Raw genomic sequence first — 14,077 nt, 5'->3', positions numbered from 1 at the left:
AAACTGATTGGACTATTCTTGACACAGCCATATGCTTGAGTGAGTGATAACTGCTAAATACAAATGACATGATTCAATAAAGTCAGTTACTATAAGCCTTTTAAACTAGAAATCCCATGTGTGCCTGTCAGTGCAATTGACAGCTGAAAGTTCGTTTATGAAGATCTCAAACTAGACTTGACAGAACAATGAATCTCAAATTACATCTACACAGAAGCAGCAACTTGTAAAATATGTCTGACCTACCTTACAGTAGTGTATATCACTTACAGAAGGGACACAAAAAATACCTCCTGATTGTGTCTGTGGCAGCTCAAAAATCTTTTGTAGCCTATTTGTTGGTGCACAAGCAGCAAACTCCAAAGAGGAAGCTGTAGTGTAGACAAAACTGTTGAAAGAATATCAACCTAGAACCAAATTTATTAAAAAACTTTTGTTTCCTACAAAGATGACACCTTGGTGCATTATTTGCTTCCTTGAACATTAACCGGCTTATCCAAGTAAGAGAATTTACAGGCTTTCCATTAATAATTATGACAAACTACTTGCTGAAAAAGTAATGTAGTTAGCAAATTATTCATAACCCAGTCTTGGTCTTTATAATAATAATATATAAAAAAAGAATATGAATGACAGATTCATTGCACAAGCCTAATTCTAAACTCTGCAGAATTCCATGGGGTAGAAATTCTTCCTAGCAATTTAATTACATGTTCCTTGACTTAATCAGATGTTGAATACCATTCTGAGATTTTGTTTCCTCTGGCACTGGCATTTACAAATATTGCATTAGTGCTAACATAGCATTTCAACAAAAATTACTCACATTGCTTGCTTTTGATTTGCCTTCCACAATAGCAACCCAAAGTAAAAAACCATGCTGAAGCAGTTGAGACAGCATGTCCCCAGATCTCATTCTCCACAGCACAGTGGCACTTGAAAAATATTCTAGTATTTCAATATCAGTTCTGAATTTAATCAAAACGTTATAAACCAGAATAAACTTTGCTTGCAAGAGCCATGCTGGTTTAACAGAACTGAAGTCAATTTACCGGGTTAATAAAAATCTAGCCACTATTATAATATTACTAAAGCGTAATAAAGTGCTGCACAGACTTAGCAATCTCTCAGTTACCAGTACAGAGGACTTACTTTATTATCCTAGGGTGACATTTGCTGAGGTCCCCATGCTTTCTATGGAACCTAATCATGTGTAATTATGAGGTGGATTAAGGTAATTCAAAGCACCATCATCAATATGTAAAATTTCAAACTAGACTGTGAGAATGTCTGAGGAATGAGATACAGTGAGTTTATACTATTATTTCAGAGAACTCACTGATTGTTTCCTTAGAGAAAGCAACTGTTTCCCCATAACCTGGCAACAAAACATTTACACCCTGTGCAGTGCAAAGCTAAGCATGTCTACTGGAACAGAACTGGAATTTACACCCAGTAAGTGTGCTTTGGATTGCAGTTTTAGTTAACTATCTACTTCACCACATGATAGAGAATTTAGAAAGAACTCTTACCCATAACAGAATGGCGATGGCTTTGGGTGACAATTTGCCCTTCTAAAATGGTCTTAAAAATCCACCCACAGTATGTAAACGTATGTTGATTCTAGCCTCATGTAATTTAGGGTAGCCTTTTTCTTTTTTGTCTGAACAGAAATACAAGACACCATGAAAAAAGTGATTATGTGAACACATTAGAGTTTTGTGTGTGTGTCTTGTGTTCACTAATCAGGTGAGAAGTCTGGAGTTTATACTCCTACAAAGGAAACACTAGACACTCTTTCGTGCAAGCCAAAATTAGCTGTCAGTTTCTCCATGGACATTTTCCATGTGTACTTTGAGGTAGTCGTTTCTTGTAAACTTTTTGTGGCATAGCTGGCATTCCGCCATGGGGCGATTGGGATTGTGAGTCAGTTTGTGCCGGATCAGCATTTTCTTCAGGCTGAACGACAAGTCACAAACCTAAAGCAATGATAAAAAGACAAAAAGGAAACCAGTGGATTGTTGATGATTCAGAAGAATATTTCATAAGTAGACATTTGGGCACCCAACATTATGCGCAACCCAGATTAAGCAATAGGGTAACATTATCCACCATTTCTGAACCAGGGATATGCTGGTTACTTAATTCATCTTTTATCTAATCATATAAAAAGGCTTTAGTTGTATCTCTGGATTGCACCACTGTAGAGCTGCCTCCTTTTTTTCCTGGAGAATACAGCAAAGCTGTGTGGCTTTAAGAGATCACACAGTTTGGATAAAAAGAAGGTAACCACTCCTTCACTATTTTGCTGCTCATCCTCTCTAACGTTAAGCAAGTGACTATCTCTCATCCTCAACTAGTGAGAAAACTAGTACAGCAATGCATGGAGGAAAAATCATCACTCCACAAGCCAGTAACCAAGGGTGGACCAATAGCAACCACAGAATAAGACCAAGCCAGCCATAGTTGTCTCTACTGTCTTTACTGAAACACTTAAAAACTTGGTAAGTTGCTCATCTGTATTCACTAAGAGAAGTATGAAGAACAGGAAGTGGAAGTCACTTCCACTAGGCTTGACAACATTTGAACTGGCCCTGAAGTTGTCCTTTGAAAAGTATTTGATCTTCAGCATGAGCAGATGGTCATATTTACCTCCATGCTGCTGATTTCTGTATCTCAAACCTCGGATAAAGAGAGAGAACAAGGCTAGGCTGTTATTTTTCTGGACAGTTGGTAGCAATATCTGTACTTCCTGCTCCCTCCCAAAGTAATTTTCTGGTCTAAGGGTTTAATTCAACAATAATATAACTACTTGTGCTTGTGGACTGCATGAGAAGTAAAACCCAGGTGAGGCTGATGTTTGAACAGTGTCTCCCTACTAGGGAGTTAAGCAGTGTTCTATCTTCCCAAGGATATCTGGTATTATTCATTGTGCAAGCAAAAACAATACAATGACATGCTGAATGAGAAAACATACAACGCATCCTGACTGCTGAGTTTTTCTCTGTAAGACCAATGATTAATGAACTGCTTTCCATAACCCTTTGGAAACAGTACCAGCATACTTCTGTCAAGGTATAAGAATGCTGGATCAGCATCATTTACAGGTATAATTTTAAGGAGTGTCATTTAAACACTGGAAGAAAAGAGTATTTGCCCTAAAAGGAATTTGTCTCAGAAACTCTTATTCTTTCCTCAGTATGTTCAATGACAGGCACTGTCCAATGGTCAGTTCTGCTCCAAACGGGCCTATTTTAGTAGATTACGAGTTCAAATATAGAGGCTTAATGCATTCCCAGTTATCAGAAGACCTAAGGATAAGTGCAATGCAATCAGATGATCATTACCCACATCTAGGAAAAGCAGTTGTGTGCAACCTCTACAGTGCAACATTAAATTAAACAACCACAGACCCAAGTATTCCCTGTGACCAGACTGGAATTTTCAAAATGGCTAGGGCTTTCTCTCTTTAATAGGTGTCAAGGGCTGGGGAAGAACAAGCGATGACACAAATCTTCTATCTCCTAATGCTTAACACATTACTGCAAAGGGCCGGAGAAGGCAAGGCACTATTGCAGGTCCATACTGTAATGGCTCCTTCTGCCATGCAAATGGCAGTAGCCATATTAGTCTTTTGCAGCAAAAACAAGATTTAAGACTTTCAGGTAAATTCATACTTTCAGCTATGAATTTGGTAGCTCTGCTTAGAACAAACAAATTTTAATGATGGCAAGGAGATGGAGGATCCAGTGCACTGTGAATCGTCTCTATGGAAATGAGGGCGATCACCATAGAATCATGGAATTGGGACCCAATGGTCACCCAGTCCAGTTGCCTGCAATGGGTGTGGAACTTGTGGCTCTCCAGGGGTTGCTGGACTACAGCTTCCATCATCTGTGATCCTTCACCTTTACAGCTAATGGCAATTAGAGGCCAACAACATTTGGAGGGACGGACGTTGCCAACCCTGGTTTATAGCATGCAGTAGACTTTATGGTCCCATACCCTTTAGCAAAATCAGTTCCTTTTTTTTTTATTGGATCCTATTTTTGCCTTCTGTTGGTGTCTTGTACAAATGTTGGTAGTGTGATATAACGTAATTCTCTAAAGTGTGCATGTAGGATGTTTGTGTGGATGCAGCTTGCCATTAATGTACAGGCATGTAAATAGATGTGCATGAACGCTAAGGCAGCGTGCAGCGTGCAGCCAAACATTTTACAGACTGCAGCAGCTGTACTGTATTTTGAACTGCTGATAAAGATATAATTAAAACAAAACACAATTTAAACAAAAGAACAGGCACTGTCTTGGCTCCTAAATCAGTGAAGGGCAGGCAATTTCAGAGTAAACAAATACAGCTGGGTGACTAGAGCCTTCAGCAATGTGTGATAATAGGCTCTGGCAGTGATCCTTACTATGGAGTACACGGGAAATGACATGTCCCTATTTTCACCTGGGACATGTTGAAGGGCCTGCAGTCTCTGCCTTCCCTGTGTTATTATAACATGGTCAAATGGAATCATGTGGACCACTGGACCACACTGATTAAATACTGACTGTGACTTTTGCACACTTAAATGGCAAGTATAAAATGCATCTTTTACCAAAATCATGCAGATGTAGATGCTGCAAATAAACACATTTAACCCAGTAAGTACTACCGATGACCACATTTGCATGAATGTATATGTTTATGCAGCATCATAGACACATCGTTCATCTTCCTGGAAATAAATTCTAGGAATATCATCTTCAGCAGATGTGCTGTGTCAAATTCTGCTACCAGTAAGTAGTTCTTAATGAGTCTCAATCATACAAGTGATGACAGTTTAACAATGGCACATTATCTTTGCAAAATGAGAAGAATAAACTGCTTACAGATGCACACTTAATACCTATCCCTCGCTGAGCAGTAAATTCTTCTTGATATGCTATAACTGTAACATTTCAAAAGCCTGCAAATAAATAAAGAAGTGTGCACTGCCAAGGTTAAAACAAAACAAAGAAACAGTACAAAGAGTTTGCAAAGTGATAGCTGCAATGCATGGAGAAAATTATAAGATTGGTTGCCTCAAACAGGAAAGGTGAGTCATGCAAAATACAACTTTTCTGTGACATTCTGAAAAGCTGAAGTTTGAAAGCGGTTTTTTATTAGCTGAGATGCTGTTCTAGATTCTAGAATCTAGTATCAAAAGCTGAAAGTAAAGGCTTTTGAAACATACTGAGAAAGAATTTAATGCAGCTAATTTAATGTTAAATGCGTTTAAATGTCTAGTGTGAGAATTTAAATGGGCAGTTTAAGTATATGTATGCTAAATGCTGGACAGAACAAGGAAGCATCTCAGTATGAGAAATGTACATTTAGAGTTGAATAGCACATTCAGAAATATCACATGACGTAGCCTTTCCTTGCACTGTACCAGTTCAGACAGCAAGCTGAGGATCATATGTTTGAATGATCATCCTCCCAATGCAAAAATCTTTTGTGAAGGGAAAGGGTTCTACTCTTTGGCCAGGTGTGTCAGCTTCCCCCACTTTTGAAATATGTCATCCTTAGAAGTGGCTCATTGGCTGGAGCAGAGACGCCATACTACATTCCCTGTAGATAGGCTGCTATTGCTTCTCAGGAAGGAGGGGGCAGGGCAGCAGGGTAAATCCAACAGCAAAATCAAAGTTTAACCTCCCTACTGTCTCTTCTCTCTAAGTAAGCAACCCACCTGCCAGGAAGCTAGTGCAATGGCTCTGCCTAGGGCTGGCCCAAGACATTTTGTCGCCTGAAGCAAACAGTTCCCCACGTCCACCAGGGAAGAAGGGTTAAGTTTAGATCTACATCAGGAACAAGGGGGTGGGATAAAGATCTACATTAGACACAAGGGTGGGGGGAGACCAGCAGGGCCTCCTACTCCCCAAGAGGCCGCTATAGAGGTGGCATTGGGGTTGAGAGATGTCAAGGAGACGGCAGATCCAGTCTCCAAGGAGCATGTCACAGCTGTCACTAGTACCACAGCAGCGGCAGCAGGCAATGCATTCCTTGGAGGCTGGATCTGTTGCCCCTGAGGATCTTGCTGCCTGAAGTTGTTGCTTCACCTTGCTTCATGGATGGGCCAGCCCTGTTTCCCTGTAGCATGGAAACTGGAAGAAGAAGAAGAAGAGGAAGAAGAGGAAGAAGAAGGAGGAGGAGGAGGAGGAGGAGGAGGAGAAGGAGGAGGAGGAGGAGGAGGAAGGAAGAAGAAAGAAGGAAGAAGAAAGAAGAAGGAGGAGGAGGAGGAGGAGGAAGAAGGAAGAAGGAAGAAGAAGAAGAAGAAGAGGAGGAGGAGGAGTTTGGACTTGATATCCTGCCTTTCACTCCCCTTCAGGAGTCTCAAAGCGGCTAACATTCTCCTTTCCCTTCCTCCCCCACAACAAACACTCTGTGAGGTGAGTGGGGCTGAGAGACTTCAGAGAAGTGTGACTAACCCAAGGTCACCCAGCAGCTGCATGTGGAGGAGTGGGGAAGTGAACCCGGTTCACCAGATTACAAGTCCACCGCTCTTAATCACTACACCATGCTGGCTCTACATCACGTTGGAAGGGGAAAAGGAGCAGAAAATATTTTTTTTAGTGCCCTATGGGGTCTTCTGTCCAAGAAGCATGTTTAAAAATGTGGTGGAAGAAGGATACAGAGGCACCTCAATGGAGAGATGAAACACACATACATAATGTGGTGGTGTCACCGAAAACAGCAACCCTGGGTGAATTCTACTGAAACACCTAACACTGAGTAATACCTAGAATTACCTCATAGATTGCTGCTATCGTATCTACATGCCCCATGGGACATTCTTGGCAGCTATGCCAAGATGTGGAAATGTTCCATGTGTGGTGGTAATAGATTATCCTGCCTCTAAGGCATGTTGTATGCTACAGCAGCTGGTGCAAACAGAAAATTCATCACGGGGATGCCTTTTTCAGTGGCATCCCTGTGGGCAGTGCAAGGTCTGTTATATTACCAAATGGGCTGGGGCACATTTTGATTCTTTAAAGCACTATAAATGCAGCCTATGCATGTTGAGTCCTTTAAGAGTCAAATATTTTCAAGCAAAAAGCTAGTATTTGCTCAGTCATACGCACAACCTTTATTTGAACAAACCTTTTTTTATACCAGGTTTTTTAAAAAACAAACAAACAACTGAGCAGTATTGAACAAAGTTTTGCTCAGAGTTGTCTCATTGAAATTAATGAACATGACTAGGTTAGGTCTGTTAATTTCAATTGGTCTACTCTGCGTAAAAAATTATGAAATACTATCTATCAGATGTCAGTTGTTACAGACGGTTAAATACAAGAGTGGTACTGTTCAGGCTTTTGAAAACTTATTGCAAACCAAACAAAATATGGAACGACTATTGAAATTTCAATTAGATCTTCATCCATGCCCCTGCCAACTTTTATTATGCATTTAGTTGGTGATATTTTTTATGATCTACTTTGCAAATAGTCTGATAAAAACCTGCAATTCATATATTTATTCTGTTCAAACACACAAATGTTCAACCAGTTCTGGAATCTGAAGTCACAAATGATCATAAAGCATATTACAGTTAAACATACAATATTTCTAGCTAACATTAGGATTACACACACACAGGATGCTTTTCCTGCTACTGCTGTTTTGATAGTGCAATCTTATACAGGCCTGCACAGAACTACCATACATCCTGCAGAGTTCAATGGCTTTTATTTGTAGGTAAGTGTGCACAGGGCAAAAACGTTGCAATGGCTCAAGTCAGCCTTCATGCCAAATCATGATCTTTGCAGACCATAGTTCAGAATGCACACCATGAATTGAGCTTCCAGACCTAGGGTTGTATTCCAAATCAGTCATACTCAGAGCAGACCCACTGAAATTAACGAACATGGCTACCTAAGGTTCATTAATTTGAATGTGTTTGAGTGTTCCTCTGTTTCAGTTATGATCTATTCATAAATTCAGTACCATCTACATGGTGCAACAGCCTTTTTAGGCACAGCAATGGTCCTGGCAGTGGTTTGTCCATGATGAATTGAGGCTGTGGTTTGCAAATCCGCTTTGGTGAAAACATAATGCCAAAGCCTGGTTTGGCTTTGCAAATCATGGTTTTGCATTATTCTGAACGCAACCAATATTTTAATCTGGGTAGACATTATAGAAGCTAGTATGAAAAGGGGGGGGGGACCAAAACAAAAAACAAAGCACACAGAGTCTCCACACACTGCATTTGGATGAGAATGGAAAAAAGCAGAGTGAGAAAGAATTGCCCCTACATTTAATTCTCATTATAGAAGGAAAGGAATATTTACATTTTAAAAGGATCTTTTTCCTAATGCACAGGAGTCTCAGTGCTTTGTTACTGCAGAATTCTCCTGAGGCACATAAAAGTGTTTTACTGCAATAAGCGAAACTTGAGCTCATTTAAATCTTTGTCACTAAAGGCATTTCTCAATGCTAATTGCTGAATTAATATTAACAACAGAAACGCCTCATGTTACCCATGGTGTCGGTTTCTCACAGAATTATACTAGTTGCTAGAGTTCAGTGAACCTTTCAGATTCTCTTACAAATCAGTGGAAATAGAAAAAAGTTAATAATAATCTCACTGGGCCTTTAAAAGTTAAATCTCTGAATGTGGAATGAGAACATGTCCAGATAATGGCAACAAAGATGGTGAGGGACCTGGAGACTATGAGGAAAAGTTGAAGGAGATAGGTGTGCCATGCATGGAGAAGAGACAATTAAGAGGTCACCTGATAACTATCTTCAGATATTTGGTTGACACTTAGCAGATGGAGCAAATTTGCTCACCCTAGGCTTGAGCTGCTTGTCAGTGAGGTCACCCAATGTCTTGGCCAGAAGCCAGTGGTCAGTGTGTTGGCATGTGATCCAAAGTAGTAGGTCCAAATCAGCATTGTTCAACCTTGGGTCCCCAGATGTTCCTAGTCTACAGCTCACATCATCCCCAACCAACTTAGCCAATGGTCAAGGGTGATGTGAGTTGTAGTCCAGCAACATGTGGGGACTCAAAGTTGAAGACCACTGGTCCAAATAACAAGAAATGGGATTTCAACTAAAGCTAGGAAGCACTTCTTGAAATTACAAGCTATTTGATGGTATGAGCTGGATCAGACTGCCTAGGAAGCTAGGGGACTCTCCTTTAGTGGCAGAGACTGATGGCCAACTATCAGAAATGCCTTAACAGCAGATTTCATGCATCTACAAAGGGTTGAACTACATGACTTTGAGGCCTTTTCCAACTCGTATGATTCTGTGGATCGAGCAGATATATGTTGTCCCTGGTGAGCATGCAAGTACACAAATACTTCAGTTTGTGAGGTCCAGTATGTTTTGTTTACCCTGTGGATAGCAAGCTGTGGAAAGATAAATGATTGCACTATACAGTAGATGGAGAAGAGACTTCAGCAGTAATGTGTAATAGTAGGTGGGTGAATGATGCACTGGCCATGATCCTTATGGTGCAATACTATGCATATGACTCAGAAGTAAGTCCCACTGTGCTCAATGAGATTTACTCCCAGCCAGTTGTGCATAGGATTTCAGCCACAATGTGAAAGTGGAGACGTCAGCAGTACACAAAAGAATGCCTACGAAATGCCTGAGAATATGCAGTCTGTCCCTGTTCTAAGTTCTCCTTGCTCATCTGAGCATGAAATCCTTGTCAAGAAATCATGTAATAAAATGATCTAGGCAGGATCTTGAATAAAACTGGCATGCAGGCAGATATCCTTTCTAGCCAAAATTCTAGATAAAACTCATATTAACACAAATGAAATTTATTACGGAGGAAAAAAGTAATGTCTTTTCCTTCTCAGACTGGTACAGGTACTGCTCCTCCCTATGTGTTTAGGCATCTTTTAAAAGTACCATCTTTTGTGACGCTAGATCATCACCATTAGATTAAGAACCTAGTAGAATTAAACTCCAGAGAATGGTACTTTAACAATTCCTTATCCCTTTGGACAATTACTCAAAGGGGAAAAAAGGAATGACCAAAAATGTAAAGCCACTATCCTAATTTTTTGATGCTAACATTTCTAATGAAACCAAGTATTTTTACTAGGTATTTTAAGAGCCATGAACTTGGCATTAATTTCCTCTAGCTGACATCACTTCCCTAACCAGAAGGAAACAGGGTCAAACAAAAAAAGATGTGGTCTCAGAAGCATTTCCCTAAATAGACATTCTTGATGTGTGCATGGAGTCTACACATGTAATTATGGACACTAACATTAGGAAAAATTGCTATGGGGAAAATGACACAGGCATTGCAAGCAGTTTGGAAACTAAAGCTTGCAGTCCTACTTACTTAAAGGACCAAACTGGACATTATGAGAAATGCATGACTGTATTTCAGGTATTCGTGTGTTTTTAAATATAATTAAAGAGCAATGTCAACAAGAGGGAGATCAGACACCAATGGCAGCTTCTAATGGCAGTGGGAATACCAGCTTCAGGGTTGGCAATTTTCAATTTTCAACAGAACCTTAGTGTGGGATGAAAGGGTTAGTATGCCAGGTTGAACTAGGAGACCTTGGTACCGCTGTGGTGGGAAGGTAAATTGCATTTCCGTGTGCTCTGGTTTCCGTCATAGTGTTCCGTTGCACCAGAAGCAGTTTAGTCATGCTGGCCAATGACCTGGAAAGCTGTCTGTGGACAAACGCTGGCTCCCTTGACCTGAAAGCAAGATGAGCGCCACAACCCCATAATCCGCCTTTGACGGGACTTAACCATCCAGGGGTCCTCGGGTTACAGATTCTTCAGGTTACAGACTCCGCTAACCCAGAAATAGTACCTCGGGTTAAGAACTTTGCTTCAGGATGAGAACAGAAATCGCCCAGTGGCAGCAGGAAGCCCCATTAGCTAAAGTGGTACCTCAGGTTAAGAACAGTTTCAGGTTAAGAATGAACCTCCAGAACGAATTAAGTTCTTAACCCAAGGTACCACAATAATAATAATAATAATAATAATAATAATAATAATAATAATAATTGTCTGAAATTTCACTAGCTACTCCATTTTTAATTAATCAAAGATTGAGAAAGACTGACAACCTTGTATGCAAATGTTTCTTGAACATATATTTACTCAGAAGTAAGTCTCATTCAGTTAGACTTACTCACAGGTAAGTGTGCAGCAGCAGTCGGTGGGAAGTACAGGCAGAGAAGTGTTGCTCACCTGGCTTCCCAACACTGAGCCTTGCTGCCAGTTATCGAGGAGAGAGGCATGAGGAGCACAACATGAGGTGGGTGGGGTGGCAGGTGCATGGAACTGGCTGTGCTGCTTCTCAACTGCCCTCAGCTCCCACACCTTGCCCCTTCCCCGATCTGAAGCTGGCAGTGGCACTTGGCCTTGGGAAGCCAGGTGAGAAATGCCTCCCTACCTGTGCCACCCCACTGACCGCTGCTGTTGGCGTGGGTATGGTTGCACCCTTTGGGGTTCATCTTTGGATTAAATGCAAATAGATCAAAAGGAAACCCAACTCACGTCACACTGGAAAGGCTTCTCCCCTGTGTGGGTTCTCATGTGCTCATCTAGGCCTCGTTTCTGACTGAAGGCTTTGTTGCACTCGGAGCACTGGTAAGGCTTTTCCTGTAGCACAGTGAGCAAGAGAAGGAATTAAAGTGACTCGGTGCAGAGAGCAGGCTATTAACAGGACAGCATTCCATACTGGATGGTGAGGGCTTTGTATTAGTTTCACGGGACAAAGTTCAGTGAGTCTTTATAGCTGGTGGGAAAGCTCTAGACTGCCACCTTGTACTGCACCGGAAGTCTGGCCATGCCCTCTCTCAATATATCATTTGTTTATCAAGCTACAAAATCTATACAATCCAGTGTAACTGTTCTCACAATTATCGTTCATCATCATGATCAAGACAAAATTACAAATGCAAAATCACACCTAAAAACAATTCCATTCAGTTATTTAGCTACTGTAACAACTTCAAAGAAACCTGTTAAGTTCCATGTCTCCATCTTCAACTTTCCTCCTTGCCTAAATTTTAAATTATGTCCACTTCATACCATTTCAATAAAATCCAACAGGTACAGTACAACGCTACACTAACTATAAATTGAGTTCAATGGAGCTTACTCTAGGATAAGTAGGTATATGATTGCAGCCCTTATCTCTCACTCCTTCCATTTGGGGGCTATCTACATTTTTGTAATGAAAATTTACTGAATACCCCCTCAAAATAATTCAGCAGCAATAGGAGCTGTCTTCCACTTTAACAACTAGGAATCTTTCTCTGTCTTTCATAACCAGTGTTTTTCAGGGAAGTGGGTGTGTTTGTTTTTCCATAACTTTTAATATGAATAACTAAAAAGCACAATGTCTCAGAAAGCTTGATTTACAACCTATTTTAAAAAGAAACATTTTGATTGAGGCCATTTTTAATTCTGTCAACCATAATACCAATGACCACAAGTGCTAGGGTTTTCCAGAATCACACAATTAAAAGGAGTTATCTGTGCATACGATATGGAAAGAAATTGTGGGAAGTCTATACACTGAAATTTTAAGAGGCTGTGGACGCGTTCTTCAGTATAACTGACAATGCTGGGCAGAGATTCCTGTCAAGAACCCCTCCCATCTCCACACATCACTTATATAAATAATATTAATATTTCTACAGTACTTCAGTGTTAGTTTTAAACTTGCCAAATGCATGATGAAATTACCACTCTGAATAAGAACTCCTCAATGTAGTCTCAACATACTCCTGATGATGGAGCTCTTTTGTGTAAGTTTTTCCTTTCAGAGAAATGTTTATCCACTTTTGTGGCTTTTTGATATTTATTTTACTTTGGGTAACCAGCATTTTTAAAAAATACATCAGAATAGGTCTATTTCCTAGCAAACAAGATATTTAGAAAAGAATCTTGCGGGTCCTGTCTTCAGGCTTTTGCGTCAATAGGATTTTTTCCCCTCCCTGACTACAGATTGAGTAAATACTCCACAGACAGGCCCCTGTAATTTTTACAGAAGTATATGTCTCAGGCATATGAAAAACAGGCATCACCAACATAGCCTTAATTTGTTTTGTATTGTAGTTAATGCAAACCACATTTGGTGTAAGCCCTCTGAAAATCCATTTTATTATCTGCATGTGCTGCTCAGTAAAAAGCTCAAAATAAAGTGTAATAAGCAGTTCCATATCTGAGATGCAAAGAAATGCAGATAGTATACAGAACAATCACAGCTATGGGATTACTGACCATGCCTCACAAATGTTTTGTTTATCATTTTCCTGCACTGTGATTTGAAGATGCTGTCTCGTCCACTCTGGGTGAATGGCTCATTCCAACTCCGAAAGTGACTCATAAGAAGAGGACATTTGAAGGAGGAAACCCTCATGAAAGAAAACCTCTGAGAAGAAAACACTCCATTCCAAGAAAACAATTATCTGGGCTGAGGCCATCGGGAGCAAGCATTTTCATTGTCTTGTTTTCTGAGTTTAATGTACTTAAACCTATTTCTGTCAGAGATGCTGCTTCAGCTGCAGTAGCTGGCAACTTCACTGCTAGCAGGGCAGACAGACAGAGTGGCCACAAAGGAAAAGGGACCTATCATGGTGTAATGAGATTTTTTTTCTAGTGCCACTCAACTCATCCAGCAAGCTGAGAGGACCAAAAATTTACCTGGCTTCTGTCCAGATATATTTCTAATGTAACCTCAGCCCAACCCATGGCTGCAATTTATGAAATAAGGCTGCCCCCTAAGTCTTCCATAACCTAGTATGAAATAAGTTTGTCGTTTCTTTACCCTTTCCTATATAGGGCTGGTTCACACATCTCTCAGTGAATGTAGCATTTTGTGGTTAGATAGGGATGCGGGTGGCGCTGTGGGTAAAACCTCAGCGCCTAGGACTTGCCAATCGTATGGTCGGCAGTGTGAATCCCCGCGGCGGGGTGAGCTCCCGTCATTTGGTCCCAGCTCCTGCCCACCTAGCAGTTCAAAAGCACCCCTAAGTGCAAGTAGATAAATAGGGACCGCTTTATAGCAGGAAGGTAAACGGTGTTTCCGTGTGCTGCGCTGGTGCT

At 40.6% G+C, this 14,077-nt stretch overlaps 1 protein-coding gene across 3 annotated transcripts in view; it reads right to left on the bottom strand.

The window, feature by feature from the left end:
* Positions 1 to 402: 402 nt before the first annotated feature.
* The window catches only part of PRDM5 (PR/SET domain 5), an 88,907-nt gene continuing 75,232 nt past the window's right edge, over positions 403 to 14,077 (bottom strand). For all 3 annotated transcript variants that reach the window (XM_081208104.1, XM_081208105.1, XM_081208106.1), the window contains 2 exons: positions 11,519 to 11,623; positions 403 to 1,979 (listed from right to left, as the gene is read on the bottom strand). In XM_081208104.1, coding sequence (XP_081064230.1) covers positions 1,815 to 1,979; positions 11,519 to 11,623 — 270 coding nt within the window. In that variant the 3' untranslated portion in view covers positions 403 to 1,814. The remainder of the gene's footprint in view (positions 1,980 to 11,518; positions 11,624 to 14,077) is intronic.

The sequence above is a fragment of the Podarcis bocagei genome, assembly GCF_964188305.1.
Source record: "Podarcis bocagei genome assembly, chromosome: 9".
Lineage (NCBI taxonomy): Eukaryota > Metazoa > Chordata > Lepidosauria > Squamata > Lacertidae > Podarcis > Podarcis bocagei.
This window is presented reverse-complemented; position numbering and strand designations above follow the sequence as displayed.